Consider the following 24553-nt stretch of genomic DNA (forward strand, 5'->3'; position numbering starts at 1 on the left):
TTTTTTTTTTTTTTAAGATTTTATTTATTTTAGAGAGAGAGAGAGCACAAGCAGGTGGAGGGGCAAAGGGAGAGGGAGAGAGAGAGAATCTTAAAGCAGGCTCCATGCCCAGCGTGGAGCCCGATGTGGGGCTCAATCTCAGAAAGCTGAGATCATGACCTGAGCCGAAATCAAGAGTTGGACACTTAATGACTGAGCCACCCAGGTGCCCCACATATACTCATCCTTAACGAAGCCTCGCGTCTGCTCTTTATGTCACGGAGCTAGAGACTCAACAGCTGCCGTCTCCCGTGGGCTAAGGAAGGGGTTTGACAAGGAACGGTTGGGCTCCAGCCAGTCACGGCTCCCTGTTTTGGGGCCTGCTCTGTGGGTGACAGGATTTGGGACATATTAGGCAGTTTATAACGTCTGGAGGAAGTGTATGCACCTCGGGTCAGCACTTTGTGTGACCGCTCGCCAGTGGCGATCCACACCTGCTTGTCAGTGGCCCCGCACGGGAAACGTGGCGTAGCTGCACTTGCATTTTTTTTCAGTTGAGATGAAATTCACATAACCAAAAAGTAAGATTTGTAAGAAGACCAATTCAGCACCATTTAGTCCATTTGTGATGTGCAACCACCACACCTCTGTCTGGTTCCAGAACGTTTTCGTCAGCCCCAAAGGTGACCCTGTACCCGTTAAATAATCACTCCTCATTTTCAACTTCTAATCGGCTTTCTGTCTCTGTGGATCTGACTGGCGGGGATGTTTCATATACATGGAATCATCCAGTATGTGACCTTCCGTGACTGGCTGCTTTTACTCAGCATAATGTTTTCGAGGTTCATCCACATTGTAGCATGTGTCAGGGCTTAATTCCTTTTTATGGCTGAGTGAGACGCCATTGTGTGAATGTACTGCGTCTTATCTATCCACCACCCATTGTTGGGCATTTGGGTCTTTTCCACCTTTTGGCTATCTGTGAATAGTGCTACTAGGAACATTTGTGTACACATATCTGTTTGAGTCCCTGTTTTCAGTTCTTTGGGGTCTGTCCCTATGAGCAGAATGACTGGGCCCTCTAGTAATTCCATGTGTAACGTACTGAAGCAATGCCAAGCTATGTTCCACAGCAGCTGGGCCATTTGCATCCCTGCAGCAGTGCATGAGGGTTCCAGTTTCTCCACATCGTCACCAGCACTTGTGATCAGAGCTAACACTGGTGACTAGAGCCATCTTCATGGGTGTAAAGTGGTGGGAAGGCTGCATTTTAAGGGGAAAAAATATCTGTATATACATTTTGATTCTGTTGAAGGTCCAGGCTATCATAGACCATATACTCGGGACTTACTTAATGAATTTTATTTATTTTTTAAAAGATTTTATTTATTTATTTGAGAGAGAGTAAGAAACAGAGCATGAGTTGGGGGAGGGGCAGAGGGCAAGGGAGAGAATCCTTAAGCAGACTCTGAGCTGCGCACAGAGCCCGATGTGGGACTTGATCCCATGACCCTGAGACCATGACCTGATCCCAAGGCAGATGCTTAACCGACTGAGCCATCCAGGTGCCCTTCAGGGGCCTTAATTTAGAAAAGGTGTAATTAACAAAATTCATTTGAAAGCCAAGTGATATTTCTGATTATTTGTGGAATAGTTCTGGTCCCAGTATTATCTTGTTTAAATGTTGTAGCTTGACTCCTAGAAATGAGGGGAGAGGGAGAGAAAGACAATTTGATCACTGACCCTTGGCCCCATGCCCCACTCTGGCCACATTGTTCAGGGGTAAGGACTTCGTTGTCACCGGTTCGGTAATTAATTTCATTTATTTCCGCCAAAGTAGGATCAGATCCCAACTCAGCCAAGAATCCTTTCGCTGCCCAGTGAGGAACTTTCCAGCCCAAAGTCATTTCGGACATCACCTCTGCCAGCCTCACCGTCCGCAGACGGGACCCTTCGCAGCGTGCGCTCAAGAGCTCACTCCTCACAGACTCACACTTCAGGGGACACAGCTGCCCACACGGCATCGCTTTCCATCACTGGCACCTCTCCAAAGTCAGCCTCGATGGTGCAGCATGACAAGTTCTCCTCCTCCCCTGGAAGGAGTGAGGCTGGGCCATGTGATGAGTCCCTCTCAGAAGCTGCTGATGACAGCCTGAACGGTAACCCATGGCCCTATGCCCAGCTGTCACCCTGGGCAGGAAGGGCGAGACCACCTGGAGGGTCCCTGGCCGGTGGGGCGGGGGGGGGGACGGACGGTCACTGGGTATTGCCATGGGAAGTGCGTGGCTCACGCTACACCCTCTGCTTCCTGACCTTCTTTCTTGGTGGAGGGGCCAAGTCAGATTTTTGTTCTATCTCTAATGTCTTCATCTGTCTTCACCTGAGCAGTGACAGAGCAATAGCCCAAAAACAAAATCCTGGAGGAGCCACGTACGGCAGAGGGGCGATTCAGTGTTCCTTTTGGTGAAAGAGAAATTTGCCTCCTTTCTTTTTTAAATTCGGAAAAGGAAGTAAATCTCTAAGCAGTCACGATTAGACGTTTCTGTTATTTCAACATCATTCGACATTGTTTTTGTCTTTTTTAAAAAAGATTTTATTTATTTATTTATTTGAGAGAGAGAAGGAGAGAGAGAGAGAGAGAGCATGAGCAGGGGGTGGGTCAGAGGGAGAGAGAGAGAATCCCAAGCCAACTCCCCGCTGAGCACCGAGCCCGACGGTGGGATGGGGCTCCATCCCACAACCCTGGGGTCATGATCTGAGCTGAAACGAAGAGTTGGACGCTTAACCGCCTGCCACCCAGGCGCGCCAACATTATTGTTATCTTAGTATTATTACATGTATTTAAAAAAGAAAGGAAAAAGATGTGCAGCCAACACTTACGTCTTCTGTCTGGGGCACTTCATCGTGAGACCCAAAGTAGAACTGTGTCCCGAAGGCCCCCTGGGCACCGGGAGGCGCCAGCTGTTGTGTTGGCAGGAGGGTGATGGCACACAGGCCCACAAGCGCCCTGGCCCCTGCGTGCTGGGGGACCTGGAACTCGTGACTCAGCAGTAGGGGAGGAAAAATCGCTTTTCTGTGGTCCCGGCTGGGGCCCTGCATCCAAAGACAGATTCACAGAAGAAAAGCATGTTAAATAAATGTTAAATAAATATCCAATATTAGTTTTATGTGACACAGGAGCCTTCATAAAAGAAATGAAGACCCGAAGCAGCAGTTGTGTGTGAGCATTTTTATGTTAGGCTTGATGAGGAGTGGAAAGTCGTGGAAAAACGTGATTGGACAAAAGGCAATGAGCTAAGGGTAGTAAAGGGGCACACTTAGTGAGGCCTGCTGGGATTCCTCTTGGAGTCCCTCCATCTTGGAAAGAGGAGGCTCCTTTCCTGCGGGTAGAGGGAGGGCACTTCTCACTCGAGGGTCTTGTGAGCTGCTTCCGGGGAGAAGGGCGGCTACCTCTCACAGCACCTGCCCTTGCTCAGGTTCCTTCAGCCTGAAATACTCAGTATGCCAAGGTGCCGAGTGTCGGGGCGGTGTGTTCCGAACGCCATCACAGACTACCCTGGGTGTGAACGCCCCAGTAGGGGCAGCAGCAGATCTGCCGAGGCAGCGGGGAGTGTTGCCAACAAAGGTGCCCTCGTTAGGGCCGGAGAATGCAGGGGGCCCGGCCTTAGGCTGCCGGTGTGAGAAGCCCCTTGGGGCCCCCTCGGTGGCTGCCATCTGCTGGATGCCATGTGGCACCTCGCTAATCGTGGTTCTGATCCTTGGGCCCGAGGGGCTGGTAAGTGGGTGTCCTTGCCCCCCTGGCCCCGTGTCACCTCCCTCACGTGGGTGGGAAGGTGGGCGTAGGCTGGCAGGGCAGCGACGGACCCAGGTCCCTGCCCTTCTGCCGTCTGTCCTCGCTGCCGGCCTGGAGGGCCCTCGCCTGGTGGCCAGCCCCTGCCCTCCTCTGTCCAGATGTAGCCTCCGAGAGGGAGGCAAGCTGGGAGTGGTGAATACGTTCTGAGTTTCGGGTCTGACGTAGCTGGGGTGGACGCCCTGGCCTCCCCTCTTGCTGGCCGTGCGGTCTCGGGCTCCCTGTGCCTCAGTCTCCTCATCTGCGAAGTGGGGGCAGGGCCATGCTGGTGAGATCGTGCCTGTGAAGCGCCTCGGCTGGCCCGCCGCGGGAAGGTTGGCCGGCGTGACCATGACATTTGTCCTCAGCCAGTGCCGGCGCTGTTCAAAGTGCTCAAGTCCAGAATCACCCCAGTGCCTTTGCTCTGGGCCGGCTGGGATGCCTTTTAGTTCAGAGGCTTTTCCAGGGTTGTGTCTTTGGGCCTCCCCGCCATGTGAACTGTGGTGACCGTCAGAGTAAGAGAGCGCGGAGGAGGGCTGAGCCCCCAGGACTGTAGTGATGAGGGGGAATCACTCTGGGGCTTAGGACCAGCAGGTGTTGGGGGGCAGACCCCTCTCGCCTCCAGCTCTGGCCCTGCTGCCCCGAGGGCCCCGCTCCCTCCTGTGCCCGCTGCCGGGCACACTCTCCCTCTCTCCCTCTCTCTCTCTCTCTCTCTTTCTCTCTCTCTCTCTCTCACCCTCTCACCCTCTCTCACCACACCCCGCCCCGCTCCCGTGCTTCAGGGCCTGACCTGAACCACGTAATAGAGTTCCTGTCAACGTTGGCTGATGTTCACTGCCCGTCCGCCTGGAGGCGCGGGCTCGTTTGTCGGGTCCAGAGAAATCTGTCTGGAATACCAGAACTCCGCCGAGGACTCTGTACTCCCAAGTCTGCAGCACCCACGTGTGCAGGCACTGGCGACGGGCCCTTTGGCACGCCCAGTGCTCGTTCACTTTAGGCTCCTGTGCCCTTAACTTGTTTTAAATGGGAACTTAGGACACTTCGGGTCTAGTCTTGTGTCTGCCTGAGTTGTCCCCCATCCCCACCCCCCATACCTTGAGCACGCTTGATACCACGCATCCTTCACTGCGTTGCCGCCAACGACTCATCTGGCCTAGTGTCTGTTTTTATAAATAAAGTTTATAAACTTTATAGTTTATAAAGTATATAAGTATATAAGCCGCCTCCACTTGTTTTACACATGGTTTGTGGCGGCTCTTTGCACCGTAAGGACAAAGCTGAGTAATTGTGATACAGGCTAGGATGCAAAGTGGAAAATATTTACTACTTAGAGAAAAAGTGTGTCAATCCTTGTGCTGGCTTATTAAGGACAGAGACTGCACGTTTCTGGTAAACGCTGTGGAGGAAATAAATGAGTCAATGTTGTCATGTTGCATTTTTGATTACAGATTTTCGAATCAATCTTTTATCCCTTGATGATCTGGCTCCAGCTGTCAGCGAGAACTCAGACTTGGAACAGAAAGTAAGTATAGCCGACTTCAGTTTTCATTGTCAGTCATGTGGAGAGGCTTGCCATGGTGGTGCTTCATTGAGGCCCGTAGTCCTTCACCCCCAGGGGCCACTTGGCATGTCTGGAGACATTTTTGGTCATGACTGGGGTTGGAGGGCGCTGCTGGCATTGGGCGGTGGGACCCGGGGGGGGGGGTGCGCGGTGGCGGCCAGGGACGCTGCTCAGGGTCCCACACAGCACAGGATGGCCCCACTGCGAAGAATGTTTGAGTTTCAAATGTCAAGAGTGCCCTGGGTGAGAGACCCTGATTTGGGTGATAACAGGAGAAAGCTACTTAATGTAGCAGAGGATTGAGGCAGGTCCCACTTTAAACCGCCCCGTAACAACACCGCGCCGACCTGTGCTCAGCCCAGTGTCCCGTTGTGATTCTCACCACATTAGTAACCTCCTCACTCCCGAAAGCACGTTGTCATAATACAGAATGATGACACTTAAGCAGAGTTCATCCACGTGCCACCGACACAGGCTCACGCCTTCGGTGTTCAAATGGGGCAGTCCCGTGAGGCTGAAGCGTCTCACGAGTTCCGCTCACAGTCCGGGGCCCGCCCCAAGCCGCCGAGGGACCAGTGCGAACCCCCACCTGCTGGGCCCCCCGGGGACCCATTCCAACGCAGTGGTATTTTGAGCATGCTGATCGGACAAAACCACTTGCCAGTTACCTCTGTCATTCTTCATTTTAGAAAGAAGGCCAGCGGGAAAAGGCATCCAGCCAAAGCCCCCAGGCCGGGGGTCCCCCCACCGGAAGTGAGGTCTCCGAGTGCCTGAGTGAGCCGTCGGTCTCCTCCGCTGGGCCTGAGGGTGCTTCCAGCCCGAGGCCGAAGTCTCAGGAGCCCACGGCGAGCACGGTGAGCTCGGCTTACTCGGAAGATTTTGAAACAGCATCCGAGTCAAGGGCCCATTCTGAGGAGTCTCCCGACAGGACGCCAGACACTTTGTCAGACTTCTCTGCAAGCCTGCAGCCAGACCTTCCCCTGCCAACACTCAAGCCTTGGAAGAAGCAGGTCAGGGACGTTACGAGAGTCCTCATGAAGGAGACGGCTGTGCAGACCCTCGAGCCCGCCTTCACCTACCAGTGGGCAGAGGGTAAGCGGGTGGGCCCCACGAGGGAGGCGCAGGCTCTCGCGGTCCGTGCTGCGGGCATCGTTGGAAGCACGACCGAGAGCTTCAGGGTCTGGAGGTTCGGGTCATCATCGTTAGGCAGCTCAGGGGGCCGCGGGGCACGTTTCCTCTCCCGAGGATGAGGGGCAGCAGCCCCAGGCCGACATTTCTCTTCACGCCCGGTGTGACCTTCCAGACGTTTCCCTTGGCCCCCGCTTCGGTCTTGGCCCCCGCTTCGGTCTTGGCCCATCTGAACGGAAAGGCCCCTTTCTTTTAAACCTTCCCCCGCTCTCTTTTCTCATCTAGGTGGACACCCACAGTGTCACCAGAGCTTGTTCCTGGGCTGCCCAAGGGGCCGTACCTCTCACCTGCGGTGTGCATTTTGATTTGGGGGGGCTTAGCCGTAAATCAGCCTGGGCTGCACACCGGGATGGGGCATGACCATTCTCTTGCTTCTCGGGGAGGAAAGTCAGGCAGATGTGCCAAGTCAGATGGCTAGAAGGCGTTCGAGGCACTGGGAGCCCGGTTCTGCGACTCGGAAACCTCTGCGTTCCTCTCCACAGCCTCGTGCTGCCTGACGACGTAGCCGGTTGTCCATTGCGGACAAATGTGTGCATTTCTGTACCTTTTTGAAATTTCGAGGGAGCTTTCGTAAGACATAGCCGAGGCTGTTTTCCTAGACTAGGCCTGACACTGAAAGGAGAGGAAAACACAGCCTAAATAAAGCGGCTTCTTAGAGTCCAGGGCACAGCCCGAAGCCTGCTCGTGGCCCGCGGATGGAAGGCCGAGGTGGGGAGGGTCCGATGCCGCCGTGACTAGCCGGTGTGACCGCGGTGACCGCTTGGGCCAGCTCAGCTGACCTGTACCAGGAGAAGCCAGCAGAAAGATGGAGGCAGGCTTGGGGAAATTTTAAAAGGAGAAGAGGTGAACAAAGCCAGAAGGGTGGCTGTCCTTCAGAAAAGATGAGATTCGTGTAGCCTGTTTCATGTCCCGTCCACTGATGAAAGGCGTCCTGCCCACTCACCCCCCCCCTTTGTCGCTGGGACAGGGGCCGGCATTGCGGCCATTGGGCCCGCCCTGGGAGGTGCCTACGTGGACCCCGTGCCCATTGCCAGTCACGTCGTCAGCGCGGACTCGATAGAAGGTAACAGCCCCGCTCCGTGGGTCCTGGCGGTGAAGGCGCAGATTCACGGCCACCCGGGGAGGGGCGGTGCCCCGCATTAGTGCCGGGTGCGGGGGGGGATCTGTTGGTGAGACTGTCGCAGCCACAGGCAACTGCCACGGATCCTGGACGACAGACTGAGTGTCCGAGAACCTTCGGTCTGTTTTGCCAAAGGACACCCGTGTCGGATAAAACAGGGAAGTTATGAGTAACACAACTCTGAGCCCTCCACCCCAGCCAAGCTGTTCCTGCGTGTCCCTCCCCTCCCCCTCCCCCCCCCCCCCCCCCCCCCCCCCCGCCACGCCTGTGTGTCCAGAATCCATAGTAGTTTTTCCCCCCAAAGACACTCAGCCGGTGCTGAGAGGCAGCCAGCCCAGTAGCCACGGGCCTTGGTGCCTTGCCGAGCCCGGGGAGTGCCAGGGTCCCGGGCGGCCCGGCCCGGCCTGAGGTGGGGGAGGCCCAGGCTCCGTCAGGTCCTCACAGGGCCACTGACCACTTGAGGGACACAAACGGGTCCATCTAGTACCTCTTACGTTTTCGCGCTTTCCAATTTTTTTTAAAGATGAAGATACTAAAACACACTGGTTGTAACCACAGAATTGTTTATATCCTTTCAAAAAACTCTCCCGTTCAGCTGTCACCCCCGAGCTTGTTCTCTGTTGTTACGCAGCCTTCCAATGATCCTTTCGAACACTTGCACAGCTTCCATTCTTCAGTGTATTTTGAGTTTAATGGAAACTTTTTTATTTTTAGTTTTAGTTTTATTTTAGTTTTGTGTTTAAAAACACGTAACGTGGGGCACCTGGGTGGTTTAGGCGGTTGAGCGTCTGCCTTCGGCTCAAGTCATGATCCCAGGGTCCTGGGGTCGAGTCCCGTGTCAGGCTCCCTGCTCAGCGGGGAGCCTGCTTCTCCTTCTCTCTGCTCACGCTTTCTCTGTCTCTATCAGATAAATAAATAAAGTCTTTTTAAAAAAACCCACATAGGATTTACCCCCTTAGCTATTTCTTAGTGTCCAGTCCAGTGGCGTGAAGAGGGTTCCCGTGGGGCAGGTGTACCGCTGGGGATGCCGATTGACTAGACTTCGTCCTGCGGTCGGACGTTAAGACTCAGGTTTCTGCCTGGGCGCTGAGCATCCCGCACGAGCGGCTCTCGAGAGTCCCATACCAGCCCTCAGAAAGCAGCTCGCTCACTCCAGGGCAGAGGCGGCTGGGAGGGACCAGTGGGGCCTTCGGTACTTCTGGGGGCAGGACCTTCCAGAAAGCATCCCCACGTGGCTGCACGTGGGCGCTGCCGAGCACAGGGGCCCCAAGCCGCGGACCTTCTCCCCCTGCTCTGGGGGGGCACCCGTGGGGAGGCGGGCCGGTGGGCGGGCCGGCCGAGTGACACGGAGCCGGTGCAGCCCTGACAGCTTACAGCCCGGCCGTGTTGGCGCTCAATGACATGCTGAAGCAGCAGCTGAGCCTGACGCAGCAGTTCGTGGAGGCCAGCCGGCACCTGCACGGGTCCCTGCTGCAGTCCCTGGACCGAGACTCGTTCCACTACCACACCCTGGAGGAAACCAAACAGGTGACCGCAGCACACCGCCCCTCCCGGGAGAGAGGGCAGGGGCCTCGCTCGTGGAGGGGGACGGGACTCAGGCCGGGCAGCGGGGACGCTGTGGTCCCAGCAGAGGGAGCCTGCTTCTGACCTCGGGGCGGAGGCAGTGGGGAGAGGGGCTCCCGTCCCTGCACACAGACCCTTCCCAAGCTCCGTCCCCGCAGGGCCTCTCTCCTTAGTCCTGGGAGCTGAAGTGCTGAGAATATCACACTCACCTCTCTGTCTCCCCAGATTTAATTTTTGTCTGATTATAAAAAAAAAAATGTGTGCTCATTTTATAAAAATTTTTGTTAGAGAGGTAGTTTTTAAAGCCCTCCATAACTTCAGAGATGATCATTACCAACTCAGTGTTCTTTGGATTTTCCCTGTGTGAAACATGAACTGTATTATGTATGGACTGTACGATATTGTGGTACTGTGTATTATCAGATACATGTTACAACGTGAGAGGTGTAACATTCTATCCAGTGTGTGTTTCTTTATAGAAATGGCATTGTACTGTATGAGCTGTTCTGCATGGGGATTTCTGTCCTTTCATCTACAAATACGTCAGTCCGCAGTTCTCAAAACAGAGGACTTTTGAACAATATGCTCACGATACCACGATAATCCCGAGGCCAAACGAGCTTTTCCTAATATCGTTGGATATCCAGTGTTAGATTTCCACTCGTCTCATGAAAGTTGTACGTTTTGTTGTTTTTTCATCAGAACCCAGACAAAGTCCATACATCAAGACTGTCCGGGGTCTTTTTGGCCTCCTGGTCAGAGCAGCGGTTCTCGCACATACCACAGGGGTGCCCACTTTGAGAACCGTGCTCCTCAGGTGTCCCCTGCGCCGCTCCCCCCCCCCCCCCCCCCGCCCCCCCCCTCTGATGTCTCCTTGTAGTTTATTTGTTCAAGGAAACAGGTTGTTTCTTCGACGGTTGCCCCCATTCTGGACCGTTGACTGCGCCCCCCGCAGAGTCCTTTCGCTTCGCTCGGTCCTGTACGTTGGTTGATGGGCCGCAGCTGCAGCGGTCTGCCCGCGTCACCTGCCTGCGGCCCACCGTGGCTCCTCACTGAGGCCTGCGCCCGGGCCCCGTGTGCTCTGAGGGCCCCCCGGGCAGCGCCCCTCGCCGGCCCCATCCCCAGCCACGGCCGTGCTTCCCTTTCAGACCCAGTCAGGGCTCACCCCTTGCAGGGTGCTCTGCCGGGAGCCTTCTGGGTTCATCTCTCGTTTCCACAGCACTGTCACGTGGCATCCCGCCTCTTTTTCCGTCCGCCTGCCCGGGAGCCACTGGGGACAGGCACCGCCTCCAACACCCCAGGCCTCAGTAGCCTCGGTGGACTGAGGCAGCGGTGGTGACATCTCTGTCCTCTGCCCCACAGTACATCAGGCACCACAGGCCCGCGCCGCTGTCCATGGAGGACGCCCTGGAGGAGGTGAAGAAGGAGCTGTGAGTTCCAGGAGGTGAGGCGGGGTCTGTGGGCTCGAGCTGTAACACGGCAGGCCAGCACGCCGGCTGTGACGCTCACACGTTTTCCAGGGGATGGTGGTGGGAGGTGGCACCCAGGACTCACCTGAGTGGAGTCCCGGCTCCAGCCTTTCCCAGCTGAGGGGCTGACTGCTCCCAGCCCCCGCCCCGCCGCCCCCCCCTCCCCCCGCCCCGGGCTGCCCGGCACCTGACCCGAGAGGAGACACAGGCCGGGGGAGCCGGACCCACGGGTGGCTCGGCTCGGTCACCGCTCCCAGCGGGACGGAGGGTGCCCGCCTGCCTGGAGCCCCGCGGGGCGGCCGGACTGGCCAGGGGCTGCCTTCCTCATGAGCAGAGGTTAGATGGTAGGGCTGAGAAGCCCCGTCTGCTCCACAGGAGCCAGCACCAGATGCCCACGCCGGGGACACCGACGGGAGATGCCAGGACATGGCTTCTGACCGGACTGCACGACTCAGGACAGACTTGCACGCCGGGCACGGCCCCTCCTGACTCGGCCCGAGTGCGCTTCTAACTTGAACACACAGAGAAAAAGGTCTTTAAAAAAAGTTTTTATTTGAAGGCAAAACAGTAAAATCCACAAGAAATCGTTAACAGCATGTGTTTACGTTTTATCCTGAATCAGACACGTTTGAACAATTCACAGCTACAGGAAATCTAGAACAAAATCAAATTATTTTATCACATCAGGTTGAAAAGTTGGAGAGGACTCTGCATCTTATTGAAAAGGATTTTTCAAAAATGTTTCTGTACAAAGAGACGGCACCGCACGAGCTGCCCACAGACGCCAGGTGTGGCCGTCCCTGCGCCGTCCCCGGGGCGGTGTCTGCCCCTCCCCCCCCCCCCCCCCGGCCGGGGGGCCCCCTCGCTGGTGGGGTGGGGCGGGCCGGAGGCGTGGCGGGGCTCGCTCTCCACACCCCAGAGCGGAGCAGGCCGTCCACGTGAGCGCTGGTGTTGGGTTCCTCTAAGTGAGAAACACAAGCAGAGACGCTTAAGGGTGCAGGCTCTTCGAGGGCGTCACTCCGTGACCTGAAGATGCCTCAGATCAGCTTCCTTAGAACCTTTGTTTCTGCAGGGACCGTGAGTGGCTAACGTTTGGGGAAAAAATTTCAACTCAAACAACTAAAGTAACTGAACTACGGGCTGTGAGCACGTCTTAGAGGAATCCGGTTTCAAATTCTCACTGGGATCCTCCGAGAGCAACATTCCCTTCTCTAAAACTAAACATCTGGAGTAAAAAATGAAAGCCCTGTGTAACTCTGCCAATCAGAGAGGGTCTGATTTTCTGGTTGTAACCGGCGCCTGGCCCGGGGCCCGTCCTCCACACGCTCCTCCCGGCCTAAGCGGACGCTCCGAGCGGACTGCGGGGAGGTGCAAACAGCCGTGCCTTCGGGTGTCGGGAATTCGTATCCAGGGGTGGAGGGTCTCAGGCTTTCTCACTGCTCCATCAAGGGAAGGCGGCTTGTGGCCGGGCGGCCGGGGCCTCTCCGGGCGGGTTCTGGCTTCTACGGGAGAGCTGGTTTGCAGGCGGGGCCTGGGGGGCCTCCCGCGCTGTGGAGCACGGCCCTCTCCCGAGGCATGCTGTCGTCTTCCTTCTCTTCTGTCGCTCCCCAAGGATGGAGACTATGTGACCACCGAGCTGTCCCTACCATCTGTCACTGCCAGTAAGCCGGGAAGGTCCCAACGGCTCCTGCCCGCCGAGCGCCTACTTGCACTCGTCCCTGGCCTTCATGCGGGCAATGAAGGAGTAGCTCTTGTTCCGGCGGTAGTTCTCGTAGGGGTCGTCCAGGGCCACGCCCACGCCCTTGTACTGGTCCCACTTGTCCCGGACGTCCCCCCCCTTGATGGGGTCCTGGATCCCTTGCTCTTTCACGCCGAGGCCACCAGATCCACTCCAGCCTTAAGAAGAAGCGGGGGGAAAAGGCGGTTACAACCCACGGGAGTTGAAACCGGGCCCGTTTGTCCGCGAACTTAAACGGGGTCTCACGTGCGGGGCCGGACGACACGCGCCCGTGTGCTCCCACGCGCGTGCGCCGGCGGTGGTGGGCACGAACGCCCGGCGAGACGGCGGCGGGTCGGAGCCTTCTCTGGCTCCCCAGCCCCAAAAAGCCCAAAGCGGGTGGTGGTTCTTCCCAGGAACCTTACCCATTTTCACCAGCATCTGATGTCCTTTGTTCTCTTCCCCGAGCCTTGAATCAGGTATAGGAGGTGCTGAATTAGAACCCAGACCAGCCGAGGAACTAAAATTAAGACAGGTTACGTTTTTTAAAAAAGAGTCGATACATTTATTGGAATGAAAATGCTTAGAAATTACAGCGTGTGGCGGATGTGAACATTCACCAGTGTTAGAGAGACACGCACACATTCCCGGGTCTCTAGCCTTCTTCTTGGTCATCTTCGAGTGCCAGGTAGGGGCGCTCCCCCCCCGGGCCCTGCCCCACACTGAGCAGCAAGGGCAGGTCACACGGAACCCCCGAACGGCTCAGACACGGCCCAGCCGCTACCTCGGGCCTTACAACGTTACCACGAACAGGTAAGAGCGGGCTGGGAGATGAGGTGCCGCTGTCACCGTGCTAGAACTCGGGGTCCCTGAGCGGCCGCCGCAGCACGGGCCCCCGGGAGCGCATCTTCTAGCGACAGGTTTCAACATTCACAGCAAAGCGTCAGAGGGCTCCGGCGCTACCAGCGGTCACCGGACAGTTAAGACAGAAATCTTACGGCGGGGTGGGGCTCCTGGACCGCGACCGACGTCTCCTTCCCGGGGAGTAGGACTTGGAGCGCGAGCGCGAGCGGGAGCGGGAGCGGCTGCGGGATGAGCGGGAGCGGCTGCGGCTCCTGCGGGGAGGACAGAGCTGGCGGTGGGGGGCGGCCACGGGCGCCCCAGAGGGGCCTCGGTGGGCACACGCGGCCCCCCGCCTACCTGGAGCGGGAGCGGGAATAGGAGCGCGAGCACGAGCGTGACCTGGACCTGGAGTACGAGCCCGATGACTTGGACGACCTCGAGTTGGAGCGGGAGGAAGAGCGCCCTCGGCTTTTGGACCTGCTCCGGGACCGTGAGGGGCCGCTGCAGAGAGAGAGGCCTGGTGAGTGGCGCGCCCCGAACTTCCTGGAAGGCCGCAGGCGGGCGGGGCTGGGTGCAGACCTGCCCGTTCCCCTCAGAGGCCCAGGCTCCCAGCGCGTGGCTGATCGCGCACGACAGCAAAGCTCTCTTGGGCCGGCGTCTTAGGCGTTAACGGGGGCCCTGCGGGAAAACCCACTGCGGACCCAAGCAGAGACCGGACTGCCCTCCCTCCGGCCCGGCTGGGGGACACAGGACGGCCCGGGCGTGGCAGGATGGCGGGTCCGTCAGGGTGTCTGACGGAGGCCCGGGCAGGGGCCCGCTCTGGCTGGGGACGTGGGCCCACCGCGCGCGCGGGCACCCCTGTGCTCACCTGTTGCGCTTTTCCTGGCCCTTCCTCCGCCGCGCCCGCATTTTTGCCCGAAAGAACTCATAGAGGCCATTCTGCTCCCAGCCTTCACTGTAAGACACGGGCGTTTCCTGTGTGACCCTGCCCGCCTCCCTCCCGCTGGGAACTTGTGCAAGTCCGCAGGAGTAAACCCTAGTGGACATGCGTCCGGGCGTGTGGGCCCCGCTTCCCTCCCTCCCCCCTCCCCCCCTCGCTCGCTCAGACGCCCAGCAGGGTCCAGCACCACGCGGGGAAGCAGAGCGGCAGGGCGCATGCCTGGCTCCCATGCCTCTTCCACATCGATGTTTCCCGAAATAGCTCAGGTGGCTCTTATGACCTGTGATCTAACTAACTGGGGACAAGAAGCTCTTGACTCCTAGATGGACAGGCCTATGAGCCAGCACAGGTTAGGAGATGGTTCCAGCTGGACTGGTGACGAGTCCGCCGGAGGGTGTCCCGAGGGGGCTCGTGACAAAGCCTGGGGCACGCAGCTGCCAGCTTCTGAAACACGCCTACACCAGAGACAGCAACTTGCCCCAACGCGTCCCCACTAGAGAAGCCCTCCACTGAGAGCCGCCGTACGTGTGACACTCATTACCCACAGCCAGGGGAGAGACGGGCCCGAAGTCGGCCTAGCTTTACAGGCCACCCGCTTCCTCACCCGGGCCTCACACCACCCTGGGCAGAAGGAAACCCTGGGCATGAAGCAAACTCGGGGGGGACACGTCAGGCCAGGAGAGGGGACAGAGGCCCCCCCCAACCCCCGAGCACCATACCTGTTCCTGGGCCTGTCGTGGGACGGGGGGCTGTAAAAGGCCTCCACGGCCGCCAGCAGCCTCTCGCTGGGCGGCATGGGGGGTGGGAGGCGGATGTCTTTTGGGTCCAAAGGCTTGTACTCATGGTCTTCCAGCTGCAGTGGGGAACACAGTTGTCAGGCCCGCCCTGCCAGAGCTGCCCTCAGGCCCACCCAGGGTGCTGCAGCGACCGGGGGAGCAGGGTTGGGGGCACACAGGGTTACCCCACGAAGGCTGCCACCACACCAACGATCTGACTCCCTAAGTGAGGCAGCAGAGGACTTCTTTGGGGCCAATAAAGTCCTCTCCAGAAAACACGTGAGACACAACCTCCAAGTTGAGGTGACGGAAAGACCCCTCAGTTTCCTCAGACACGATACGGATCCCAGATGCCGCCACCTGCACACTCTGCCCCGTGCTCCCGAGTCCTACACTGGGGCCCCCACCCAGGGAACCCCCTCGCCAGAAGCCAGCTCAGCTCGCGCCCCCCTGCTGCCCCAGCGTGGCCCTTCTCAACCTCTGGTCTGATGGCGGCTCCTCCCTCAGGTCTCTGGAGCTGCTCCCGGTTGGCCTCGCTGCCCTCACCGCCCCCCGGCGCTGCCCCTCCCGTGTCCCCCGCAGGCCCAGCTCAGAGGCCGCCCCCTTCTCTGAGAAAGCCCTCCACTGTCGGCCCCTGGACAAGGTAGCTTCCCAGGGCCAGGATCAAGAGGGACTTGCACCTCGCACCCGGCCCACTCACGGCCACAAGGTGTGCAGCCCACCAGGAGGGACGCGCGGAGCAAGCAGAAGGGACACAGGCCTTGCTCATTTTGCCTCAGGAATTCAAGTCGAGGAAGAGGCATTGGCTCGGACGCATTCCCACTGACCAGTCACATTTGCTGGGCGTAACAACAAGTGGGAAGGGGGACCTGGGAAGCAGCGTTTGTCCCCTGCCAGGAAATGGGCGCCACGCACAAGCTTCTCACGGGGAGGCCGAGGAACCGGCACAAGTGTGTGCTACGGAGCTGGGTGCCCGCCGTGGTGACGTTACCTTCACGAGGGGGGCCATCAGCCCCGCGGGCAGATCGAAGTAGGGCACGTTGGGCACCAGGCTAGGGTCGTCGTGGTTGATGTGGGGAGGACCCTGTCGCCGCATGTGGGGGGGCTGCCCATTGAAGCCATGGGGAGGAGGGCCGAAGTCGGGGTGCTGGGGCCCACCCCAGGGTGGGTGCTCGTTGATCCCAGGATGAGGCATGCGGTGGCCAGGGTGGTGGTGAGGGGGTCCCATCTCTGCAAAACAGAAACTCCTCTCAGGCCTACCGAGCAGTCGTGCGCTGGGTGGTGCCGATGGCACAGTCAAGATGCGCAAGGGGATGGGTGCCCAGGCAGGGGGCTTCGATGAGGGGGCCCACACCTGCCTCTGGGCCGTGCTGCCCAGCACTCCTCTCCCACGGCTGCTCGCTGCCCAGGGTGACGTAGCCAGGTGGGGAGGGGCCGGGCCTCGGCAGACCTGTCCTGCACCCACACCACGACCCAAGGTGGAAGGAAGAACAAGGGAAATCACAAAATCTTAAAGTAGCAACATTACGGGTGAATCAGTATCGCTGTATTTGGAGACAGGGCATTTTAAAAAGGTGATTCGTTTGAAGTGAGGTCCCGCAGGTGGGCCCCAATCCGACGTGACTGGCATCCCGCTAAGGGGCATGGGAAACCAATGCGCCCAGAGGGAGAAGGATGTGAAGATGGGGAGAAGACCCCATGGTCTCAGAGTCTCAGCCCCCAGGGCTGGGGGGGGGAAGCTGCCCGCTGGGCACGCTTTGTTACCACAGCCCCGGGAAGCGTGTACTGGCCCCATACACGCACTTGGTGGTCTTGGCTGAATTTGTAGCCGAGAACGCAGTTTAAAGTAAAAATAGAAGCAGCAAGAGAGTAGAAACGAATTTAAAAAAAAAAAAGAAAAATCAAGAAGTCTAGAAATCCTTCAAAGAAAAGCAATGAAAAAAGCTGGTGAAAACAGCGACACAGGGAACAGGGAAGGGCCCCGCAGGTGCCATGGGTCCTGGACCCCCTGCCCTGCCCGCCCATCCGCTGCGGGGCTTGCCAGCGACTCTCCTTCCGGAAGGCCCGGGTCCTTCCCCCTCCCCAGGCGCGCGGGCAGCGGGAACGGGACCTCACCTCTACGGCCACCCAGCGTGTGCCACGTGGCTGCACCCGGGCCGCCCGTCTGTCTCCCCATTTTCCCCAGGGCCCAGACGGGGCTTCTACACCATCCCAGGACCCCCCCGCCCCACCCCGCCCCCGGCTTGTCACCCTGACTCAGGGGCCCTCCCAGGTCCCGCAACGATGACGTGAAGCAGCACCACCCGGGGAACAAGGGGCAGGACAGGGGCCGGTCCCCGCGGAGGGCACCCTGGCACTCACCAGCAGGGAAGTCCCCCTGGGGGTAGTCGAAGCGGTGAGGGTAGGGCGGCCGCTCAAAGGGGTGCCGCGGGGGGAAGTCATCCTGCATGAAGCGGGGCGGGAAGCGGTTGAAGTTGTGGGGGTGCGGCGGCTGGTTGAACTGCGGGTGCTGCTGGTGCGGCGGGAAGGGGCCCCGGAAGTGCGGCGGCCGCTGCATGCGGAAGGGCGGCTCACGCTGGCCCCCGCCCCACGGCGGCTGCTCATGTTGGCTGTTCCAGGGGCCCTCGAACTGGCTGTTCCAGTTGGGGTCGGGCTGGCTGTTCCAGGGCGCGTCACGCTGGCCATTCCAGCCGGGGTCTCCGCGCTGCTCGCCCCACATGCCCTCGTGGCTGTTGTTCCAGGGCGGACAGTGGGGCGGCCCGCCCTGATGGTGCGGGTAAGGCGGCTGCTCGGGAGGCTGCAAGGCAAGGGGTGGACGTGAACCCCTCCCAAGGCCTGGCCGGCCGCCGGCCACACGTCCGCGGCGTGGCTCTCCAACCATGGAGGTGACCCGGCCCTGGCCCCGGTGCGGTCTCCTTCGCTCTGCCGTGCAGCGGGGGCTGGGGCGCCTGGGCTCAGACTCCCCAAGGCCGCACCCGCACCTCAGCTGAGGGCTTCCCATGCCCGCGTCAGAGCTGGGCAGGCCCCCAGCGCCAGGGATCCCAACACTCCCAGCTCGGCTGCTTGATCCGGAAGCTGCCGGACGTGCTCCGGTTCCCGCACCCCTGGGTGGCCAGTGCAGAGGTGCATCCCCCACGGCTTGCAAAGTGCACGGAGGAGCTGGGCCCCAAGGACCCATGGCAAACACCTGCCCGGACAACAGCCCTCTTCCCTGTCACGTTCCCCCCTGCCCTGCGTGGTCTTCTGGGTCACCTCTCATATTGACTACTTGCTCTCAAATCCTGTCTCAGGAAATGTCTTTCCGTAGGTGAGAGAGAACATAAGCTCTGGATCTCAGCTGCTGCTACGGGCCAGGGTGGGATATGCCTAGGAGTGGACGACCAGGGGGCCCATCTTCAGGGTCGCAGCTGGTTGGCCCTGCGGACTGCCAACACAGAGGCGGGCCTGGGCCACACCACACCCTCAGCTCTTTCAAGAAGTTAGAAAACCATGGGGCGCCTGGGTGGCTCAGTTGGTTAAGCGACTGCCTTCGGCTCAGGTCATGATCCCAGGGTCCTGGGATCGAGCCCCGCATCGGGCTCCCTGCTCGGCGGGAAGCCTGCTTCTCCCTCTCCCACTCCCCCTGCTTGTGTTCCCACTCTCTCTCTCTGTCAATTAAATAAATAAAATCTTTAAAAAAAAAAAAAAAGTTAGAAAACCAGATTCTAAAGATGGGAATTATTTCAGAGTGCCTGGGTGGCTGAGACGGTTAGGCATCCAACCCTTAACCTCAGCTCAGATCATGATCTTGGGGCCGCTGAGTTCAAGTCCTGCACTGGGCTCCATGCTAGGTGTGGAGCCCACCAAAAATCTAATCAAATCAATAAATCAAAATACTTTCAAAATGTTACTTCATAATGTGTAAGATCCTACGTGGGCAGGCCAAGCCAAGAGTACCTCTGCCCCAGGGCAGACCCTCAGAGAGGGAACCCTTGTCATCATGAGCCCATCCCCACAAGTCCCCAGGAAGAAGGCTGACCCTGGAGACACTTACACAAGGGGTATGAGAGCTGTTCCCTCACCAGAGGGCGCCCATAAAATGCCTGATACCACACAGCTCACACCTGGCATTCGTAGGCGGAAGCTGTCTTTATGGGGATGCCCAATCTTTTGTGAAATTAAACCATCTCTTCTCCTGAAGCTCGGGTTTGGGGTGGGGAGGGGTACAATGGGCGACTCAAAGCCGCAAGCCCCACTTGTCAGTCCCGAGCAGTCTCCCTCCCATCCTCCCCAGAGTCACCTGGCAGGGCCGCAACCACTAGGCCCCGTCAGGGGGAGGTGGACGTCCAGGAAAGGCCCGGGCTGTGCCCCAAGGCTCCACTGGATCAGATCCAGTGGCCAGAGAGCAAGTGGATGCTTCCAGTGTTTCCCAGTCATGCTAAGCTGGATGAGATGACCCCTGCCCTGGCCTAGAAGTTTCTGACCCCAAAGAACCAGAGGGAGTGACCAGCATCTCTGCCCCAGAAAGCACCGCCGGCCCTATATGTCCGACCTTCCCTTTCCTCACGCAAGCACAGTGTTCTTTCCAGGGAGACAAAGCGTTGGCCCTGTACTGGCCGGACCAGTGAGAAATGGGACAGAAACCGCTCACCTTGCTGTGTTTGACCGTTTGAAATTGCCCAGCCCTCACGGGGACACAGGGACCAATGTTCCTAAGAGGCCTGGGTGGGTCAGCACCGGTCGGGTGTGAAGCCCTGACTGTCCTGGCCCGCCCCCACCCGCCCAGCCTGAGCCCCACTGCAGAAATCTCCGTTTCCCCAGCGAGCCACTACCAGCCCGCTGACCCACGCAGGAGAGGGTCCACCTGCCCCAAGTCTGGGAAGATACCTGCTGTTGGCCCCAAGGAGCGACGGGATGAGGCTGGTCAAACCACGGGGGCTTGTTGGGTGGGATCGGATCGTGGGGCCCAGGGCCCCGGGGGCCGGCAGAGGCAGGATCCTGGACTCCTCCCGAGCCGTCATACTCAGAGGAGCCGGGCATCTGGATAGGAGGCTTGCTGTCATCTAGAGCCAGGCAAGAGGGTGGTTAACAGAGGCAATTGTCAGCGAGCACCGCCTGAAACCATGTTCAACAACCATCCAGGACCAACCCAGGCTGGGCCTTTACGTCTCGGAAAATCCTTGCTGCGTGAGCCCACCCGAAACTGATGGCCTCCAGGAGGGTGGCAAGCAGCGGGGAGGCTGACCTCACACGGGGCACACTCCCTTCTTTGAAACCTTAACTTACTCCGTATCTATTCTAGTTGCTCAAAAATTTTCATTACTGAATTTTATTAAAAACCCTTTCTGCATCTACTTGAAAGATTTTTTCCCACCTCATCTGTTGTTTTATGAGACTTCTGAGTGCTAAACCATCCTTGCACATTCCTGGGGCAAATCCTATCTCACCATGGTGTATCTTTTTTAATGCTTTGCTAGATTTCAGGTGTGAAGCATTTCTGCATCTTTGTTCAAAAGGGATGCTGCCTGATATTCATACTCCCTTCTCTTCGTCCATCTGATATAAAAGTTAGCCTGGTCTCGAAAGCTGATTTGGGCAGCTTTTTCTGTGTTCTCTGGAATGGTTTGTATAGGAAAGGAATCCCCTGAGCTGTAAGGTTTGGTGGCATTTGCCTATGAAATCCTCGGGCCTGGTGTTTGGGAACAGGTTAGAATCTGGCCCTAGAACCGGGACCACAGAACCAGAGCCCTTGTTTGGGGAAGAAGGCTGCTTTCTTGGAGCGGCGCCCCCAGGGAGCCCCGTACCAGGCTGGGTGGTTGGCGGGATGGCAGGGGCAGGCGTGGGGGCCGGCGGCGGGGCAGGTGGCGGCGGGGTGGCCTTGACCTCGGCCTCCATTTGTGGCATCTGAATTTGCTGCTGCTGCTGCTGGGCCAGGCTGTTGACAAACTCCTCGTGCTGCGTCTTCAGGGTCTGGATCTGCTGCTGGAAGGCGAGCTGCACCGGCTGCACCACCGAGGAGTACTCATTGATGAGTGTCGCCTGGCAGGGAGAGCGGAGAGCGGCCGGCACTCAGGACGGACTCCTCGGGGCCTGCTGCCGAGGCCCACACCTTCGGGAGCCACTCAGGGACAAGCCCTGGAAAGCCCGGGCAGCTCGGGGCAGTAAAGTCTAGACAAGCACAGAGCATCTCACTCTAGCCCAAGGCTGGTGACAAGGATGCTGGCTGCCACGAAGTTTGGGAGTCCCTGATAATGGGAAGGCGCGATGACAGCCGCACCCTGTCCTATCACACGACCGTTACAAACACGACCTGGACAAGCATTCCAGGCCGCTGTCACGGGCCGTGCCGCTCACTCGCCGCCCGGCTTTGAGCAAGTCCCAACCTCGCTGAGCCTCGGTTTCCTCAGCTGTAAAATAGAACGGGAACAGGACCCACCTCCAAGGACTTTGGAGGAGAACTCAGTGAAGGAACAGGGGAAGGGACCAGGGCAGCTGAGTAAGCGTGAGTGGCGGTCACCAACTCAGGAGGGACAAAGCAGTTCACACCACCGTGATAGGCTGCAATAAGTCTGCTGCTTTATTTAACAACAAAAAAGGGGGAAAAAGTTTTAAAAGCATGACACACATGTTCCTCGCTGGCCTGAGCACGAAAGCTTCTCCCCTGTGGGGAGGGGGTGTTCCAGACCATCACAGAGAAACGGTCAACACAGCTTCCAACATTCAGCCACTTCCTTGCAGAAGAAAACGACCGCTCTCGGCCTGAGAAAAGGGGGCACGAGCTCTACCTTTTCTTCTAGCAGCTGCGGATGGGGCCGTGATGCCGGCGCCACAGCAGAGGTGACCAAGGAGACCTGGCCGGCCCCCTACCCCCGTCCTCTGAGCAGATGCCTCCCTGGAGAGAAGGCAGACGTGCACACAGGGAACGCTGCCTACGCACAATGGGACTGCGGCAGCCTAGGCGACACCGAGGCTTGCTGACGCTTCTGTCGTGCAGAAGCCAGCCCGGAGGACCAGAGCCCACAGGCCAAAGACACCGCCAGCAGCCATGCCTGGGCAGGGCAAGCTGGCCACAGGAGCACCAGGAAAAGCAGCCCGGCGGGCTCACCTGGGAAGGGCTCACTAGTCACGGTGGACGGGACAGGAGCCCCCAGAGGCTGCGGCTCACCACCATTCCAGACACAGGTGGGAGCCCGTTTGGAAAATGCTACCTGGCCCCTGAGCTCACCAGCCCCCGAGCTGTTCCCAGCCCCTCAGGCGGGGGGCTGCAGGCCGCCCGACTTCTGGGAACGTGCTGCAGTGGTAGCCACCACTCCCTCTGCGGATAGCCACCCTGGTCCCAGGGCGCCGTGCAGGTGAGGAGGGCACCCACCTGGTACTGGCCGAGCCCCAGGGCCGGGCTCTGTAGCTGCTGGATGATGGAGTCGTCAAAATAGCCGTTCTTCTCCCAGAGCTGCAGGAGCTGGGTGCGGGGGAGGAGGGGGAGGCCGCGTCAGCAGGAAAGCCAGCGTGCCCCGTCCCCCCCGCCCTCCCTCTCCCGGCTGCCCCACGTACCCGGGCGATCTTTTGCTGCTTGTCCTCCTCCACGGCCAAGAAGCTGGTGCAGTAGATGGGCACCACGACTTTCTGCAGGGCGGCCAGCAGCTCCCTGGCCTGCTTGCGCTGGCTGTGAGGGAGAGACCTTCCGCGCGTCAGGGCCCTGGGGCGGGACCCGGCCACGCGCCCGTTACCATTGCGGCTCCAGCCACAGCACCCTCTGCCTTCTCGGGACGCGGGCTGGGCTCCCTACAAGACCTGTGCTGGCGCCTGGGCCCAAGGGACAGGCGGACAGCAGTGGGAGGAGGGAAGGAGCAGCCTGGGGACGTTCAGAGCAAGAGCTATCACTCTGATCTCCTCATCAGAAAAATAAGCCTTCCCTCCCGGGGTGGCGCAAGGACACACGGACCCATGGACCCGAGGCCCATAGGAGCCTCAGCTGTCCACGTGGCCTCCCTCAGCCCTGTCACCCCCTATGCACAAGACCTCGGCTTCAGCCCCGCTTTCAGGAGGCAGAGGGAGCGTGCGGGCACGCCAGGCAGCCTGCCCTCCCGTCCTCCCGGGGGGCGCTGCGGAGGCCCCTGGTGCTGTGCCGTAGGCGGCAGAGGCCGACGGCACGCGTGTGGCCTCCTGGAGGAGGATGCGGGGTGGGAGGTGAGCAGCCAGAAGCCCTCCCGGCACCAAGCTCACCAAGGGTGCTCAGAGCCAGCAGTGAGTGCGGGGCTGGGACGCCGGGACACGCCGGGACAGGGAGGGGAAGGGGACAGGGTGAGCGGCCCGCGGCTTCTGGACAGAGCGCAGCTCGAGAGAGCACGGCTGGACGACTGCCAGCAACGGCTGTGTCTCTGCAGAGCTGCCCTGGTCAGCAGGGCGGCTGGTGAAGCAGGAGAGCAAAGAAGGTTCTGAGCAGCTGCCGATCTCCCAACAGCAGAAAAATAAAGGAGGACCGAGGCAGGGAGTGGCCAGTGTGGCACAGGAAACGGGGAGTGGAGGGGCGGGGACCCGGGCTGCGCACGCGCACAGCAGGAGATGGGGCGAGATGGGGGAAGGATGGGGGAGAGGCAGAGTCCGTTTCTGCTGCTCTCACGGGAGCCGTCCCCTTCGGCCAGGCCAAGCTCAAAGCCAAACTTGACAGCCGGTCCGGACGGCTGAGCGCCAGCCTCGCCGGCAACGTGAGCTTCCGCCGGTCCCCTCCCCGGGCCTGCTCTGGCCCAGCTGTCTGGGTTTGTTAAGTGAACCTCTATCGTAAGGGACCAGACGCGGCCCAAGAGCGAACACCAGCCTGGCCTCGGGAGGGCTGGGGGGGAGGCGGGTGGGGGGCTGGTCTCAGCGGGGTGGGAAAGAGGTTGGCAGAGAGGACCCCACGGAGGGGACCCTGAAGCAGAGTCAGGTGACAGGGCGGCGTCTGTGCGTAGATTACGCGAAGAGAAGCGGGCACTGGATACAGACGGATGCAGAAAGACACCCAGAGGCTGCCCCAAGGAGAGCGAGGCGAGGAGAGGACAGTGGCCCAGGTGAAGTGAAGGGTCCAGGGAAGGGGCCAAGATGTATTGGGGTGGGCTGTCCTCCCGACAAGCGAGCTCCTGGCTCAGACCAACCCTCCTCTAGGGTCTTTGGACAAGTGGCCCCCACAGTCCCAGGCCAGGCCAGGCTACTGAGCGCAGGCACGGCAGCCCAGTAGTGGGCCAGGAAGAGCGAGAGGAAAGGCGGGGTCTGGCGGGGCCCTCACCAGTGGTGCAGGACATCGTTGATCAGGTAGATGAGGTGCAGCCGCAGCTCGAAGTGCGCCCCGTCGGCTGTGATGCGGTTCCGGAGGTGGCCCGCCATCAGCTCACAGTGCGGGGGAGACTTGGCGTTGCTGAACATCCAGTTCTTCCCGGCCTGCAACGGCCAGGCTGATGGTGAGCCAGAGCGTGTGCAGGCGCCCGGGAGGGTGAGGGCACACCCCGAGGGCATGGTGTGCCAGGGCTCAGGGGCACACCGAGACTGCCGCCTGCCTTCTGGCTCCCTCTCAGCCCCGCGAGCAGTGCACCTTGCCCACGTGCTGTCCTGCCAT

At 59.4% G+C, this 24553-nt stretch overlaps 2 protein-coding genes across 12 annotated transcripts in view; one reads left to right on the forward strand and one right to left on the reverse strand.

The window, feature by feature from the left end:
* Positions 1 to 11968, forward strand: part of CUNH19orf44 (chromosome unknown C19orf44 homolog) — a 17017-nt gene extending 5049 nt beyond the window's left edge. For 4 of the 10 annotated variants that reach the window (XR_012380828.1, XR_012380830.1, XR_012380831.1 and 1 more), the window contains 8 exons: positions 1820 to 2138; positions 5257 to 5330; positions 6059 to 6461; positions 7525 to 7620; positions 9038 to 9204; positions 9703 to 9917; positions 10603 to 10684; positions 11085 to 11968. Coding sequence is in view for 4 of the 10 variants with exons in the window: in XM_073900931.1 (XP_073757032.1) it covers positions 663 to 770; positions 1820 to 2138; positions 5257 to 5330; positions 6059 to 6461; positions 7525 to 7620; positions 9038 to 9204; positions 10603 to 10674 (1239 nt within the window). In the remaining 6 variants the exon portion in view is untranslated. The other 6 variants (XR_012380832.1, XM_073900931.1, XR_012380833.1 and 3 more) reach the window with 6 other exon arrangements.
* CHERP (calcium homeostasis endoplasmic reticulum protein) overlaps positions 11243 to 24553 on the reverse strand; it is an 18692-nt gene continuing 5381 nt past the window's right edge. Inside the window, exons 5-17 of one of the 2 annotated variants that reach the window (XM_025885005.2) lie at positions 24227 to 24378; positions 22516 to 22627; positions 22334 to 22423; positions 20769 to 21003; positions 19852 to 20027; positions 17347 to 17782; positions 15977 to 16215; positions 14929 to 15062; positions 14138 to 14224; positions 13627 to 13770; positions 13425 to 13541; positions 12852 to 12946; positions 11243 to 12605 (exon numbers count right to left, since the gene is read on the reverse strand). In XM_025885005.2, the coding sequence (XP_025740790.1) occupies positions 12412 to 12605; positions 12852 to 12946; positions 13425 to 13541; positions 13627 to 13770; positions 14138 to 14224; positions 14929 to 15062; positions 15977 to 16215; positions 17347 to 17782; positions 19852 to 20027; positions 20769 to 21003; positions 22334 to 22423; positions 22516 to 22627; positions 24227 to 24378 (2211 nt within the window). In that variant the 3' untranslated portion in view covers positions 11243 to 12411. Of the gene's footprint in view, positions 12606 to 12851; positions 12947 to 13424; positions 13542 to 13626; positions 13771 to 14137; positions 14225 to 14928; positions 15063 to 15976; positions 16216 to 17346; positions 17783 to 19851; positions 20028 to 20768; positions 21004 to 22333; positions 22424 to 22515; positions 22661 to 24226; positions 24379 to 24553 lie in introns of both variants that reach the window. The other variant, XM_025885003.2, reaches the window with a different exon arrangement.

This window comes from Callorhinus ursinus, unplaced genomic scaffold (assembly GCF_003265705.2).
Source record: "Callorhinus ursinus isolate GAN/ISIS: 27379988/994484 unplaced genomic scaffold, GSC_fseal_2.0 scaffold15, whole genome shotgun sequence".
NCBI lineage: Eukaryota > Metazoa > Chordata > Mammalia > Carnivora > Otariidae > Callorhinus > Callorhinus ursinus.